This window comes from Salminus brasiliensis, chromosome 25 (assembly GCF_030463535.1).
Source record: "Salminus brasiliensis chromosome 25, fSalBra1.hap2, whole genome shotgun sequence".
Taxonomy (NCBI): Eukaryota; Metazoa; Chordata; class Actinopteri; order Characiformes; family Bryconidae; genus Salminus; species Salminus brasiliensis.
In genome coordinates this window covers 11,897,224-11,910,862 of record NC_132902.1, presented here as the reverse complement: position 1 = coordinate 11,910,862, position 13,639 = coordinate 11,897,224, and the positions used below count along the sequence as shown (strand labels likewise).

The 13,639-nt window shown below is 37.8% G+C and overlaps 1 protein-coding gene across 2 annotated transcripts in view; it reads left to right on the top strand.

Moving 5' to 3' along the window:
* cep89 (centrosomal protein 89) overlaps window positions 1–13,639 on the top strand; it is a 167,594-nt gene that overhangs the window by 39,048 nt on the left and 114,907 nt on the right. For both annotated transcript variants that reach the window (XM_072671305.1, XM_072671306.1), the window contains 2 exons: window positions 12,347–12,462; window positions 13,138–13,318. In XM_072671305.1, coding sequence (XP_072527406.1) covers window positions 12,347–12,462; window positions 13,138–13,318 — 297 coding nt within the window. The remainder of the gene's footprint in view (window positions 1–12,346; window positions 12,463–13,137; window positions 13,319–13,639) is intronic.

Sequence of the window (13,639 nt, the reverse complement as noted above, 5' to 3'; positions counted from 1 at the left end):
TCTGCACAGTTGAAACTCAGAATATCTGACCTATCTTGGACCTGATCTGGTCCTTTACCTCCTCACAGAGGGATGAATCTTGTTCCCCAGCTTATAAAGGGTCACAAAGCCACAAGTCACAAAGTCTATTCCCACATAATGATGAAATGATCATTCCCCCCACGTCCAACAGTTGTGACAAGCCTTTGTGTTCCCCCTTCACCCCCCCACCCCTCCCAACAAAGTCATCTACATGACATGCAAGTACCCCAGTTACAGTGCAGTCCTGATCCAGCCCATAGAAAACAGCGGGATCCTCCTGCTTTTAGAACTATTTGATTCTTGATTCTATTATACCAGCACTATGATGCATCTTCTAGAGCGTACACACACCTTTTGAGCTTCCATAATGTGCTTTTACAGTCAGCCTCAGGGGACACACGGCAGTTCAGTTCCCTGTAGAAATGCAGATGTTTTTTGCCCATGGAATAAAATGTCTACTGTCTTTGACAACTAACTGCCAGACGTAGTTAAAGTGACTCTGGAGCTCTGACACTTCTAACTCCTCAGAACCTCCAGCCACTAACCGTGCTTTAGAATCTGTGTCTTTGAGCGTGCACACCCATCTAGTCGAGATGCACTTTTGTCCCTTATTCCTGACCTCCTCAAACACATCGTTATCTCTCCAATTCCTTATCTGTTCTTGTTTGGCGAGGTCAAATGATCTATTGTTCCTTGTAAATCCTCACTGAAATGGGTGGTATTAACATCAGTAACCGTGGATTCTACCTGAAGACTCTCTAAATTATTTGTCAAGGATATGTCAACTGAAGCTGTACTGCCTGCAACACTGGTGGGCTCAGTTTACTTCTGATTGAAGCAGTTTGTGTATTTTGTGGCTTTGACACCTCCTTTGCCTTTTGACGTGTGTAAAACCCCACTGACTCAATCTCTGTATTGTAGAACTCAGTACCATGTTCTGTACCACTGTGTGTCTCTGTATTGTCATTTGAGTGCTGTGTTTTGTTTTTATTCTGTACCTGGTTGTGCCTGTGTGCTATTTGGATCAAACCTGCTTCACCTTGGTTACAGTTTCTGTGCCCTCCATGTCATTGTCTGTCTTTGCACAGTGTTTATGCCACATAGTATTTCCTGCATCATCCTTTAAGACATCATTTATGGCATTGCTCTCTCTATTCACTTTTCCCATATCTGACAAACACCACTATACTGACAACTCCTGGTCCTTTCCACTCTGGACAGTCCGCTCTCTTATATGACACTGTCACTCATTTCATATTCCTCGTCTATGTGTTGTAGTTGTTTTCGCAGTGCTCTCTGTATTCTTTCCGAACATCCTGCCTCAGTATAAGCCTTTCTGGATGCATGTAGAGCAGAAATGTGTTTTGCAACCCATTCCCTTTTTGTGGTGCCCAGTTAGCACAGAGGGCAGGTTGTTGAGGACTGTGGCCGTGAGCATTTTGCATGGTGTTCTTTGCAGTAAGGGCTCAGTCTAAAGCAGTATCCCAGTATCCCACAACCGCTAATTGTCTTCACTTATTATGATTTCAGAAAGTGTTTGGTTTTGCCGTTTTTCGTAAGTCCATTGCTCTGTGGACTACGTTCAGCTGTTGTATTTTATTGTATTATTGATGAAGCATGTTCAGCATCACCAGTAGTTTGTTTAAAAAAACAGCACAGCCAAGAAAATAACATTCAATTCCGTCAGACATTGCCAGTGTTTCATTACTGACTGATAAAAAAGGGGGTAAGAACTTTCATATCTTCCCCCCCTAAACAATCAGGTGCTTTATTTAAATGTAGCAGAATCTTTGCTGGGACGCAATCTGAAATCGGATAGGTGGAATACACTAGTTTTCCTTCCCCTTAATTTAAAGTGTCTTTAACTGTGTGTTTCTGTCTTTCTCAGATTCTTTATCTCAATTAGGTTTTGTTCAGTGACCTAACTGTCTAGCCATTTACATTTAAGGCATTTAGCAGAGCTTTACTATTTACTATTTGAAGACGCCCCTAGTTAAAAGTATATTTCAAAACCAGCCTACCTTACAAGCTAACGATGAAGCTCAAGTAAAAAAACAGAACACACTTGCTTGGCTCCTCCTCTGCAATTCACACTTTTAGCTGACCTGAAACTACACCTGAATCAGCACCTCAATCAACTAATGAGCACCAAGCTTCTATGTTAACCCCAAGACAAGAGTATTAGCAGAATCTAGTTAAAAGTATATTTAAAAACCAGCCTACCTTACAAGCTAAAGATAAAACCCAAGTAAAAAAAAGCAAGCACACTCATTTAATTCTTGAGCATGCAGTGTCTGTTGTTGTTGAACCAAAACACTCTTGTCATGAAGATTTCTTTGGTGGGGGATTTTTTGGTATACAGAGCAATGTTGCATTGTTTGCCAAACTACATTAGCAGTTTGAATGCTAAAATGGCATTAGGACGGCTTCATTGGGTGCCGCTGTTCAATAGAGATTATATTCTCGGTCATGGACACACTAATGTCTCTCATAAGATGTTCAAAATTTCAGTGTGTTTGGTCTTTTTCTTTTTTGAGAAACAAATATTTGAGTTTCACAAGTAAAGTGTTCATGCCAGCCATTATTCAAGTCATCCATCACAGTTTCTCTTCCTAACAGTGCTGAAGCCAAGTAGTTCAGTAACTCTGGTCCAAATAGCGACTTCATTCTTCCACCTTTTGATGGTTTCCTATAATCAAATGTTGGTGGGACTGTATAGTTGCTGTATAGGTGTTACATGACAAAAGATGAACTTTGGAGACGAATATTCAACTCTTTGAATATTATTTAGCTGAATATAATACAACCAAGTTAAGGGCATATGAATACAAGAATACATTGTTGTATAAAATAACATAACAATCCTGATTTATAAGTAGTTTGTGACTAATCTGACCCTAATCTAAAGTCATATCACAGGCATATCACCGTTTTCTGCCTCTTCCAAGGTCTCCTTCCAAGTCCCAGAGGGTTAACACATTTGAGACAGAAGCAGATACAATCTAATCCAGTGGATTGGGGCAATTTAGACATATTTTATTATGAGAATCGACTAATCCTTTGTTTTTACCATTGTGCTCTAGCAGAGCACCTTCTAGCTTACTTTAGACAATCTTCACAGCCCGCATCAGTGGGAAGCATTTTCAGTAGGTAATCTGCAGTGTAATCTGTTTTACAGTTAAACATGAACACTAGCAAACTAGAAATATATATTTTTTATATATATAAATATATAGAAAAACAAAGATCGGGTTAGATCTGTATCGGTCTAAATTTATTAGCATTAAGGTACATGGATCAGGCTAAAAACTGGATTGAGACATTCCTGGTGTTTTTCACCTGTATGTAGTTTATTACCTCTCTATCCCCCGGGTGGTTGTTTTTTTTTGTTTTTTGTTTTTTTTTGCAGAAATGTTCTCGTCAGTTTGCATTTTTCTTGTTTTCTTTTCCTTTGCTTCATTTCTTGCTTTTTAATAGGGCTGTACTTATTATTAGGGCTGTAGGGCGGTACCAGTTTTTCCAGTACCAATATTGTATAAGTGTTCCACTTTATATAGGTTGTACTTTTTTACATTATATTCCAAATAAGATATAATAAGATTGAAAGAACAGCACTTACTGGTTAAGTAACTGCACATTTTAAAAGTTTCAGAACTAAAATTGCCACAATGCAGAAATGCTTGCAAGTAGGGGAGCATAATCTTGCTAAGCTTGACCAAACATCTTTTTAATCTGTTTAAAATGCACATTTCAGAGCAGTGGAAAAATGCCGGTTTAAAAAAAAAGTGCAGCAATTTCACATTCAAGTACACATCTCGATGTAAAAGGGCACTAAACTTCAATGTGTGGCCTTTAAACAAGTTCCTAAAACTCAACTTTTGGTTTCAGAACAAAACCAAAAAAAAACCCACATGGAAACAGTATAAGATTCTTTAGACATCTCAGAACAAGATGAATGAGTCTTGAACTGTAAATAATATTATCATATCTAATAATCAGTCTGGTTTTAGAAAACAACACAGCACAATTATCACAGCACTGAAAGCAATAAATGTTTTATTGCATCTTTAGATAAAGGGCATCATTGAGAAGCCCTTTTTTATTGATTTATCGAAGGCTTTCGAAACAGTGGCTCATACAATAACGAAATCTAGACTCATGAACATTGGATTATCTGAAGATGCTATGTTATGGTTTGAAGATGATTGATTTGGTAGAATGCAGTGTGTGCAGGCCGAAGGTTTTAGGTCTTCCTTGTTGACAATAGATAAGGGTGTATCTCAAGTATCAATCTTGGGCCTCTGCTTTTTACTGATAATATTAACAGTCTTTGTTGTCATGTTCCAAATGCAAATTTTCATTGCTTTGCTGATGATTCTGTCATCTGTTGTTCAGCACCTAATCAAAATCAAGCTTTCTGTAATTTACAAGATGTTTTAAATAATATACAACATGCTTGTTTTAAATTTTGGCAAAACTGAAACAACGTTGTTTACAATATCAAGGGACATGCCTTTAAACCTTTAGGCAGCCAGTCAGGTTGACAATGTGTCTACATACAGACAACCTGGTTGAGTAGTAGATATTTTTAAATATCTTGTCATTTAAGCCTCATATAAGCTTCTGGTAAAGAAATTGACCATAAAATCAAAAATAAAAAGTCTTCTACTTTTTAAACTAGTAATTACTTAGGGAGATTCATGCTTGTATTGTTTACACTCATTAGACACTGTTTACCAGAGTTTGGTTTATAACAGATTGTTGCTTGTTTATCCATGATTGTGTTCTTTATGAAAGAACATATTTTGTCCTAAGTTAATCTAAAATAATATATACTAGGCTTATTGCCTTAAGTATACGTATCAAAAAGGAAATGGAACTTATGGCTTGCGTTCTCAAAAATAAATGAAATGAAAAATAAAATTTTCCACTGTACGTACTGAATTAGGAAAACAAGCTTTTAGTTATGCCACATCGCTGTACTCGAATTTGGGACAGAGCATTTTATAATCGCAGGAACTTGTGCCACTACATAGTTTTAAAAACATTTTACAGATTGTGGGGTAGACGTTAGTTTTGGTTTCACAATGCAGTTTAACACCCTAAACTCTGCAGGATACCAATCATGTCTGTCCTGACACCATCATCTACATGTGCTGCGTCCCCTTAGGCTTAAAATGGATTGGTTTGTAGAGGGGCATTCATCTGATGTTGGCATGTCATCCATTTGCCTTTCAGATTAATTTAGTGCTAATGCTATGACATTAATACCCGCAGCACCAACTTCCAGTGCAGTTCTCCAGACTAGTTCAAATTCAGCAAATGAACTTTCTTGTCCCGCAACAGTCATATCATAGATAGATAATCGTTCCCAAGTGCTCATGCTACTCATTCTTACTTCTTTTCTAGTTATTTTTCCCTTCTTATTGTGTAAAGGGTGACAATAGCCTGACTCAACTTTCTGTAATCGCACTAAAAGGGTTAAACTATTCAAAAAAGTGTCTAAACACTGAAAATAAACCAAACCAATCAAGCCCTTTGAGCTTCAAATACAGCTCGGCTTGACCCTCCATCCTTTAAGATCCACGGAAGACAAGTGTCCAGACTTTTTTCTGTCCTGGCACCGAAGTGGTGGAATGAACTTCCCCTGGGTGTCCAAACAGGGGAACAGGGGGACAGACAGAGTTGCTCTCTGTCTTCAAACGCAGACTGAAGACCCACCTCTTCCAAGAAGACTTGGGTGAGGTGTAGTGTTGAGTATTGTGGTCTCCATACTGACTTTTGTGTTTAGTAGTATCTAAGCTTAGAGGTATCTTTTCTTTTCTATTGTAGCCTATACAAACTAGCTCAGAATATTTTTTTGAGTGAACAGTGAAGAACTTTTGTAAATGTGGATAAGAGCGTCTGCATAATGCCTTAAATGTAAATGGTAATGGCAGAGGAATACCAGATCTCTGGCTCAACCCCCAACTCTATATTTTTAATAATTTTGTTTAAAGCAGTGAAGAATAAGCCTCTAACTCTAAAAAATTTTCAGGCAAAAGTGTTGCAGAATTCTTTCACGTTCTAAAGAGTTGACCATGGTGATATTTCCTTATGTTAAATATGCAAACTAGTATTCATGTATTCGAATAGTTCAGGTCAGTTTTATTTTATTCATGTAGAAATTCACTGTACTATTATTTTTCTCCCCCCAATGTAGTGCTTATCCACAGAATCACACAGCGACGGATCGAGTAAACACACTCCCCCACACACACTCACTCTACAAGAGCAGCATCATCAGCAATAAAGTGCTGCAGTGTTATCCTCAGCATCTCCTTAATATTCATCAAAGCTATCAATTATGCAGTGAACTCTATCTGTGCTTTATGTAGGCCTTGAATATATTCGTGTTATTGGTCACGGAGACTCTTTTTACTTATCACACCAGCACACACTCATCACTCATATTCCATTACTTAGCAAGAGCACTGTACCGACTCCTCAGGGTTATTAAGAGACATTTAGGTGCCATTATATAGTCTGTTGAGCTCCACTATTCTTTCTACACAGAACGTTTCCTCTGCCTTGGTGTTTTAGCTCTAAAAAATAGAGTGAGGTAGAAAAAAACACACGCCAGATTTACCCTTCCTGCCGCCAACACCACAGTGTTTCACCAGTTTCCTCAGGGGAGGAGAAACACAGCTAGATGGCTGATCCCAGTGAAAATGACATCCCTGAGCAGCAACCAAAACCATTGCTTCCAGACTCATAGTAAGAACTACCAAACCACTTGATTCATTAATTTTCGTAATTGATTATTACATAATATCCAAACAACAATGATGCAAAACAATAATAACACTTATTATTATTATTATTATTAGTAGTAGTAGTAGTAGTAATAAGAATAATAATAGTAGTTATTATTATTATTATTAGTAGTAGTAGTAGTAATAAGAATAATAATAGTAGTTATTATTATTACTATTATTATTATTATTATAAATAATAATAAGAAGAAGAAATAAGAAAATTAAAATGTTTTTCTGATTCTTAGTGGATTATCTGTGCACTACATGCATCAGAAAAATACATACATATTTCTACATTTCTTAAAATTTTGTAACAATAATAATAGTAATATTTTTGAGGCAACTCTGAGAATAAGGGGTTAACAGTTTTGTGTTCTATGTGCTCTGGGCTCTAAAATCCACCTGATGTGAATCCATGTCATTTTGTTCATGCAAAATGTAATTTAATTCATTAAAAAAAATATTCATAATGAAATTCATAATGAAAATAATCATTAGCTGGAAACAAAACCATGCAGCCAAAAAACCCTGTTTTCATTCTTTTAAACGTCAGTATGTAATAATAATAATTATTATAATATTAATAAACAGCAGCAGCGGAAGAAGAAGAAAAGCAACAGCAATAGGAAGAATTGTAAAATACTGTATACTGTGATATCGCAGAGCCGTGATAATTTCTAAGATGGTTATCATACTGTGAACATCTCAAACAGTTGCAAGCCTATAGCTATAGCTGGCAGTGCAGGGAAGCTTGTTTGTTTAATACAGTTTGCTAACAGCTAATACAGCATGAGTACTGTACATAAACAGTCAATTACAGCACAACTGCCACATTTTTACAGTGTAGAATTTTTATCCTTGTTACTTTACATTGTGGCTTGTATCTTATAGAATCTGATAGGAGCAAAATCTGTGTAGTGGTGCAACAATTCCAAATGCCCTGATAACTGTAATTCTTTTCTTGAGGTACAGTGATTCTTGAGGCACAGCTATGCAGTGTGTGTGTGTGTGTGTGTGTGTGTGTGTGTGTGTGTGTGTGTGTGTGTGTCAGGAGAGGCCAGTGAGCTGCATAGTCGTTTTTAAGCTGTGTCAGGGTGAATGATGAAAGCACTGCGTCAGCCTCAGGCCCATTAGAATCATGTTGCCTGTGGAATAAAGAACATCAAGAAGTTCAAATAAGGTTCCCCAGTGGTCTGTATGTGGATCCGTACCGTTCACTCTGCTCAGATGAACCTAAATCATGAGGATAACAGAAACCTTAATGAGTATTATAGTAAAGTTCATTTCTTTGCACATCCAGTTTATTGTTTTGTGGATGAAATGCAAAAGACTTTTGATTCAATCAGCCTTGAAGTCTTTAATGAGGAAAGAAGTAAAAATATGCCTTATAATAAGGGACCCTTTATTACCCTCTTTTGCATATCGTCACTGTTTTTCATACAGTTTATACAGTGTCTTGCTCACAAATCCAGCTTTTCCCATTCAGAAGTGAGTTCATTCTTGTTGTGGTGTTCTATACTCATTCTTTTACTCCACAAACCTTCTACTAACCATCACCAAACACAGACTTCCTTAAGTAACCATCTTAAAATCTGACAATGAAAGTAATCACTGTCCTCAAGGCAGTGCATGACTATAAGAAGATAGTCAAGCATTTTCAGCTTGCAGTTTCTACAGTGAAGAATGTTCATAAGAAATGGGATCTGAAAGAACAAGAAACCCCTCTGAGGGAACTACTCATATGCTGGGAAGACATCATAACCCTCATCTGACTTTCCATTAGTTTTGGAAACAAGTGCAGTGAACTGATGAGTAAACAGGCTGTGGATGCCAGGTGACCCAATAATATCTCATAATTAGAGGCATTGTCCAAAGAAGGTAAAGGGAAGGTAAGGTGTCCTTAGAAACAGACCGCGTTTATGATTTCGATCCTTTGAGTTTTTATGAAGGACAACGAGTAACTGTGCGGTAAGATTTGCTGAAAAGGTTGTCTTTGATGTTTGATTAACTCCAGAGGCTGTGCTTCTATTTCTCAATAAAAATTCAATAACGTTTGGTCATAGATGCCCTAACTTTCACATAAGACTCATAGCAAATCTGATTTGACTGTCATTCAAACATAATTCCATTACTTTTGGAATTAATTTTGCTGTCCATTTGAAAGTGAAACTTAAGATTAGCAGTGGCTGCTAGTCATTGCCCATGCAACCTTATTCACAAAACATCCCTACAGCCTCCATACTGAAACCACTTCACACTTCACAATCTCCGGGAGCATAATATCTCCATCTCTCATAACAGCTCAACCTTTTATAGAATCACATTTTTCAGACTGATTTCTGAAATTGTATTGAGATTGCTTCATGCTTTTGTGGGAAGATAATTCATTTTAATGCCCTTTTCATTTGGAATGAGTTTCAGATGCTACTAAATTGCTGTCAGAGATGCCCTTGAGCATTCAGAGCATCACTGATTGTATTATTATTATTATTTTTTTTTTAGTAGTTATGAGACTTTCTGATGAGTTTTGCAAATCTGTCTGTTGATGCATGTTGCTGTCTTGTACCTGTCTAGAACTCCAGGACCAAAACTAAGGGACCTGATTGCGTTTGAGGTTGTGGTGTTATCTATACACGAGTTCTAGTATCTAAAATATTATTGAATACATTATTGCTCAGCAGTAACCTGGGTATACAACATACACTGTAAAGAATTACTGTATCTGCTGTACTGCCATATGTCATGCTCCCTTTGTTTTTGCTCCTGGTCTCCGCCTTTAGCCCCACCTTGTTGTTAGTGTTCCCACCTGTTTCTTCTTTGTAGCCCTTTGTAGCCTTTTATTAGTTTGAGATGTTCCTTGTAGGTCTGAGTGTGTGAGTGTGTGTCTCAGCAGATTGAAATAAGGGTGGAATTTCACAGCGTTCCTGAGATTTTGTTTGGTTTGTTTTGTGAGACATTTTTATTTGAAAAAGTGTAATGATCAGAAGAGCTATACACATAAAGCCCCCACATTTACCCTCTACATTGGTGGTAATAATATTAAACTAAATTTGGTACCTTACACTAGTAGTAACAACAAGAACAACAGCAACAATAGTTGAAACTAAGTACTTATTCTAAACCATCTTCAGTATTTAATCAGGCTGCACCTGTTCCTGTTTTGATCTTATTCATCTTAGCTGTTCTACATAGCAGGAGAGCGATATGTATGTGTGGCTGGACCAGAAGATTCAACTGCGGTTTCAAAATTATGCTTTTGGCTGCCATGAGACAAGGGGGGAAAAAAAAACATTTCTTGATGTATTGACGATGGTTCTGCATAGTAAAAAGTTAATCCCTTGGTCTTTGCAGAAGATTCTTCCACAGAATCTTAAATAAAATGTCTTGAACCTAAGCTTTAGCTTTTTGCTAAAAAACGTTGCACCCTTTGCTCACACAGACGTGCACATGCACACACAGATTGTCTAGTCCCTGTAGATGGGCAGGTATTGCATTTTGGAACAGATAAGCATAACCCTATTGCCACCATGCATAATGCCAGACATGGGCTAGAGGGTTATAAAGCCCACCAGCACTGAGCTGTGTAGCCGTGGCACTGTGTTCTCTGGAATGATGGATGGTGCTCCGTGCAATATATTTGGGATAAGTTAGGGAGTTGCAAATGAGGTGTGCTGGTAATCATCCAACTTCATCCTGGCTTCACTATTGCTGTTATCTCTGAATGCAATGAAATGGTCCAAATCTAGTAGAAAGCCTTCACTGGACAGTAGACGGTTACTTCAACTTTTTTTTTTTATACCCTTTTTTATTATTTCGACCATGTGTCCCAATACTTTTGTCCATATAGTGTACATTTGAGTGCATTTTACTTTCCAACAATTATGGTGTTTCATGTTTTGGTGGACTTGTTCCCTCATATTAAAGCAGATGTTACAGCTTTATGGACTGGTACCAGTGCAGAATGCCAGTATATCATGGTGTGATTGGTAGACACTACTATTTTGTTGGTAAAAATAACATAATTGTTGTCTTAACTATGTATAGAAATACAGTGGTGTAGCAAAACTGTACAAATACAGTAATTAACTGTGCTTTTTGCACTTTTAACAGTGTATAGATCCACATAAACTGTTTCTGTTTCACTGTTTCTGGAAGGACTGCATTGGAGTGTGTGGAGTTACTGCACTTGATGATCAGTAGCTGGCCATCTATCTCTTATTAACCTTTCTGCCTCTTCTCTGCTTTCACACGTTTGTTTTTCCACTGTGTGTGTGTGTGTGTGTGTGTGTGTGTGTGTGTGGGTGTGCATTAGTGTGTGTAAAGCTGCCTCAGAATGTGAAGAGCTGCTTCTGAGATTTCACTGACCTTTTCTCCTTTGTTCTATATTCTATAGTTCTATAGTGTTTGTTTGTTAGTAACTGCTGCTACACCTGTGAGGCTAATATATTAAATAAAATGTGTAAGACAGGCCATTTTCCCCAAAGAGCCTTTTATTAATATTAGGGTTTTGAGCGCTAGTAGTAATTAGAGCTGGATTAGTTTTTTGAGCAGGTGGTGTAATTTGAGTGATTACTGGTGAGATCTGCGATTTTTATCCATTACAAATCTGCAATATGTAATTATTACAAGTCTGCTAAGTAATAAATCCATAGCTATCTCAGTCCTGTTTGAAACGACCTCCCAGTAATGTAATAACACAACCTGCTAACAAACAACTAACTGTTAAAATGCCTAAACTGGCATCTTAATCCCTCAAATCTAGTACAACTGTAATCTGCAACACATTCGGCCTAATTATAATAACATTTTAAAATACAGTATCCTAAAGGTTTTAGAGACTTTTAGAGGTTTTAGATGTTCTTCAGGAAGATTTGGCAGAGATTTTGCCTAGAGATTTGGTCCACTGTTCTACTGTGCAGGAGTACCTGCAGACTGTTAAATGTTAACTAACTATCTAACTTTTGGCTGCAATAAGCAAAGGAATGTTTTCAGATAATATACAGAATTGATTCTGATACCAGCAAATCTTGGAAGCAAAGATCACACCAAATGTGAAAAAGCTGAAGATGAAAAGAGAGTGGCAGTTCCCTAAAAAATGCTCAGATCTTTATTAAGTTAACAAACCTAAGTTATGAAAAAAAAAGCATCTAAGAAGTTTTAATTCAGGCTTTTGTAAATCCGGCCCCTAATTTTGATGTTTTTCATTGAAGCTTGAGCTTAGATGACTCTCAGGTGGATTCTCTATAATCTTCTCATTAGAGGTCTTTGCACAAACTTCTGGAGTGTATTGTCAGCTCCAGTGCATACTGGCATTAACATAAAAGGGTGATAAACGCTAATAATAAGAAATTATAAGTCTCCTGATATACTTTGCAATGAAAAAAACTTTGTGTTAAATTAGAAAAGAACACAAAATAGGAGCATTTTCACTAGTGCTTTCATACCTTTTGGACCCAGCTGCCTGTATGTATGTGAAACAGTATGTATGTACAGTACGTTACAGTAAATAACTGTGTGTTTCTGTTTAGGAGGCAGTTGCAGGATCAGGCACGACTGGTGTTGGAGGAGAATGAGGTCTTGATAGAGCAGCTGGAGCTGCAGCACACTAAAGCCAAGGAAACACACGCCAAACACACTCAGGAAGGTGAAATGTTGATCCACACACACATACACACACAAACCAATATCAAAACTCTGTTGTTTTGTCACACTAAACGCTACACCTTCTTTGATATTCCTGCCTGATGAAATCTGAAATGGTCCCAAACCAGAAATCCGACATTTCTCTAAAACCTCAGATCTGTTCCACTTTGTAGGCTTCATAGAAAATTACATGTTTTTCTGATTGGCTCTTTCTGAGAGCTTCAGAATTGTACTGCACTGTTTATACACTAAATGTCCAAATGTTCATTGACACCCCTACTTATGAACACATTCAACTATTTTACGTTGCATCCATTACTGACACAGATGTGCAATTGCGCGCACACACACATAGCTTGTCTAGACCTGTATGGATGGAATGATGGTGCTCCTTCCAGTAGTTTTGGGATGAGTTGGGAATGAGGTGAGGTGGTGATCATCCAACATCCCTACTTCACTAACGCTCTTGACAGAATCTTCACAGCAATACTCCAAAATCTAATAGAAAGCCCCCTGCAGGATAAACTTGAATGAGTAGGCGTCCCAGCACTTTTGTCCATGTAGAGTGTATATTCTACACACTGTACATCTATTCCTCTTTTCATCTGCAGGCCTAATGTTTGTTTTCCACTTTAAAGCTCCCTTTATCCCATTATCTGTGTCGCCCTCTCTGCAGTGTGTAAGGTGTCAAAGCAGGTGATGTTGTTGGAGGCAGAGAAGCAGGCTCTGGAGGCGGAGTTAGAAGCGGTACAGAAAGAACTGCATGCTCTGAAGGTGGAGTTCCAGAAAACTCGCTCCACACTGGAGAACTCTGTCAGCTGGATGGAACACAGCTCTACCACAGACAAACTTAAACGGTACAGCTGTGTGTGTGTGTGTGTGTGTGTGTGTGTGTGTGTGTGTGTGTGTGTGTGTGTGTGTGTGTGTTGGGGTACTAATGTAATGGCTGATTGGTGTATAGGACCCTTTTTGAGGGTGCCATGTAGGGCCCTATACATAAGGTTTTACACCAATGCGAAGAACCCTTTAATTACTCAAAGAAACATTTAAGCATTCAAAATGTTCTTTGAGTTGTCAGGTTCTACCATTGTCTTCACTAAATAACCACTGAAAAGCCTGTTTCTTAAAGAGGGTATGTCTTTATTACACCAGCATAACTCATAACAGTATGGGGGTTC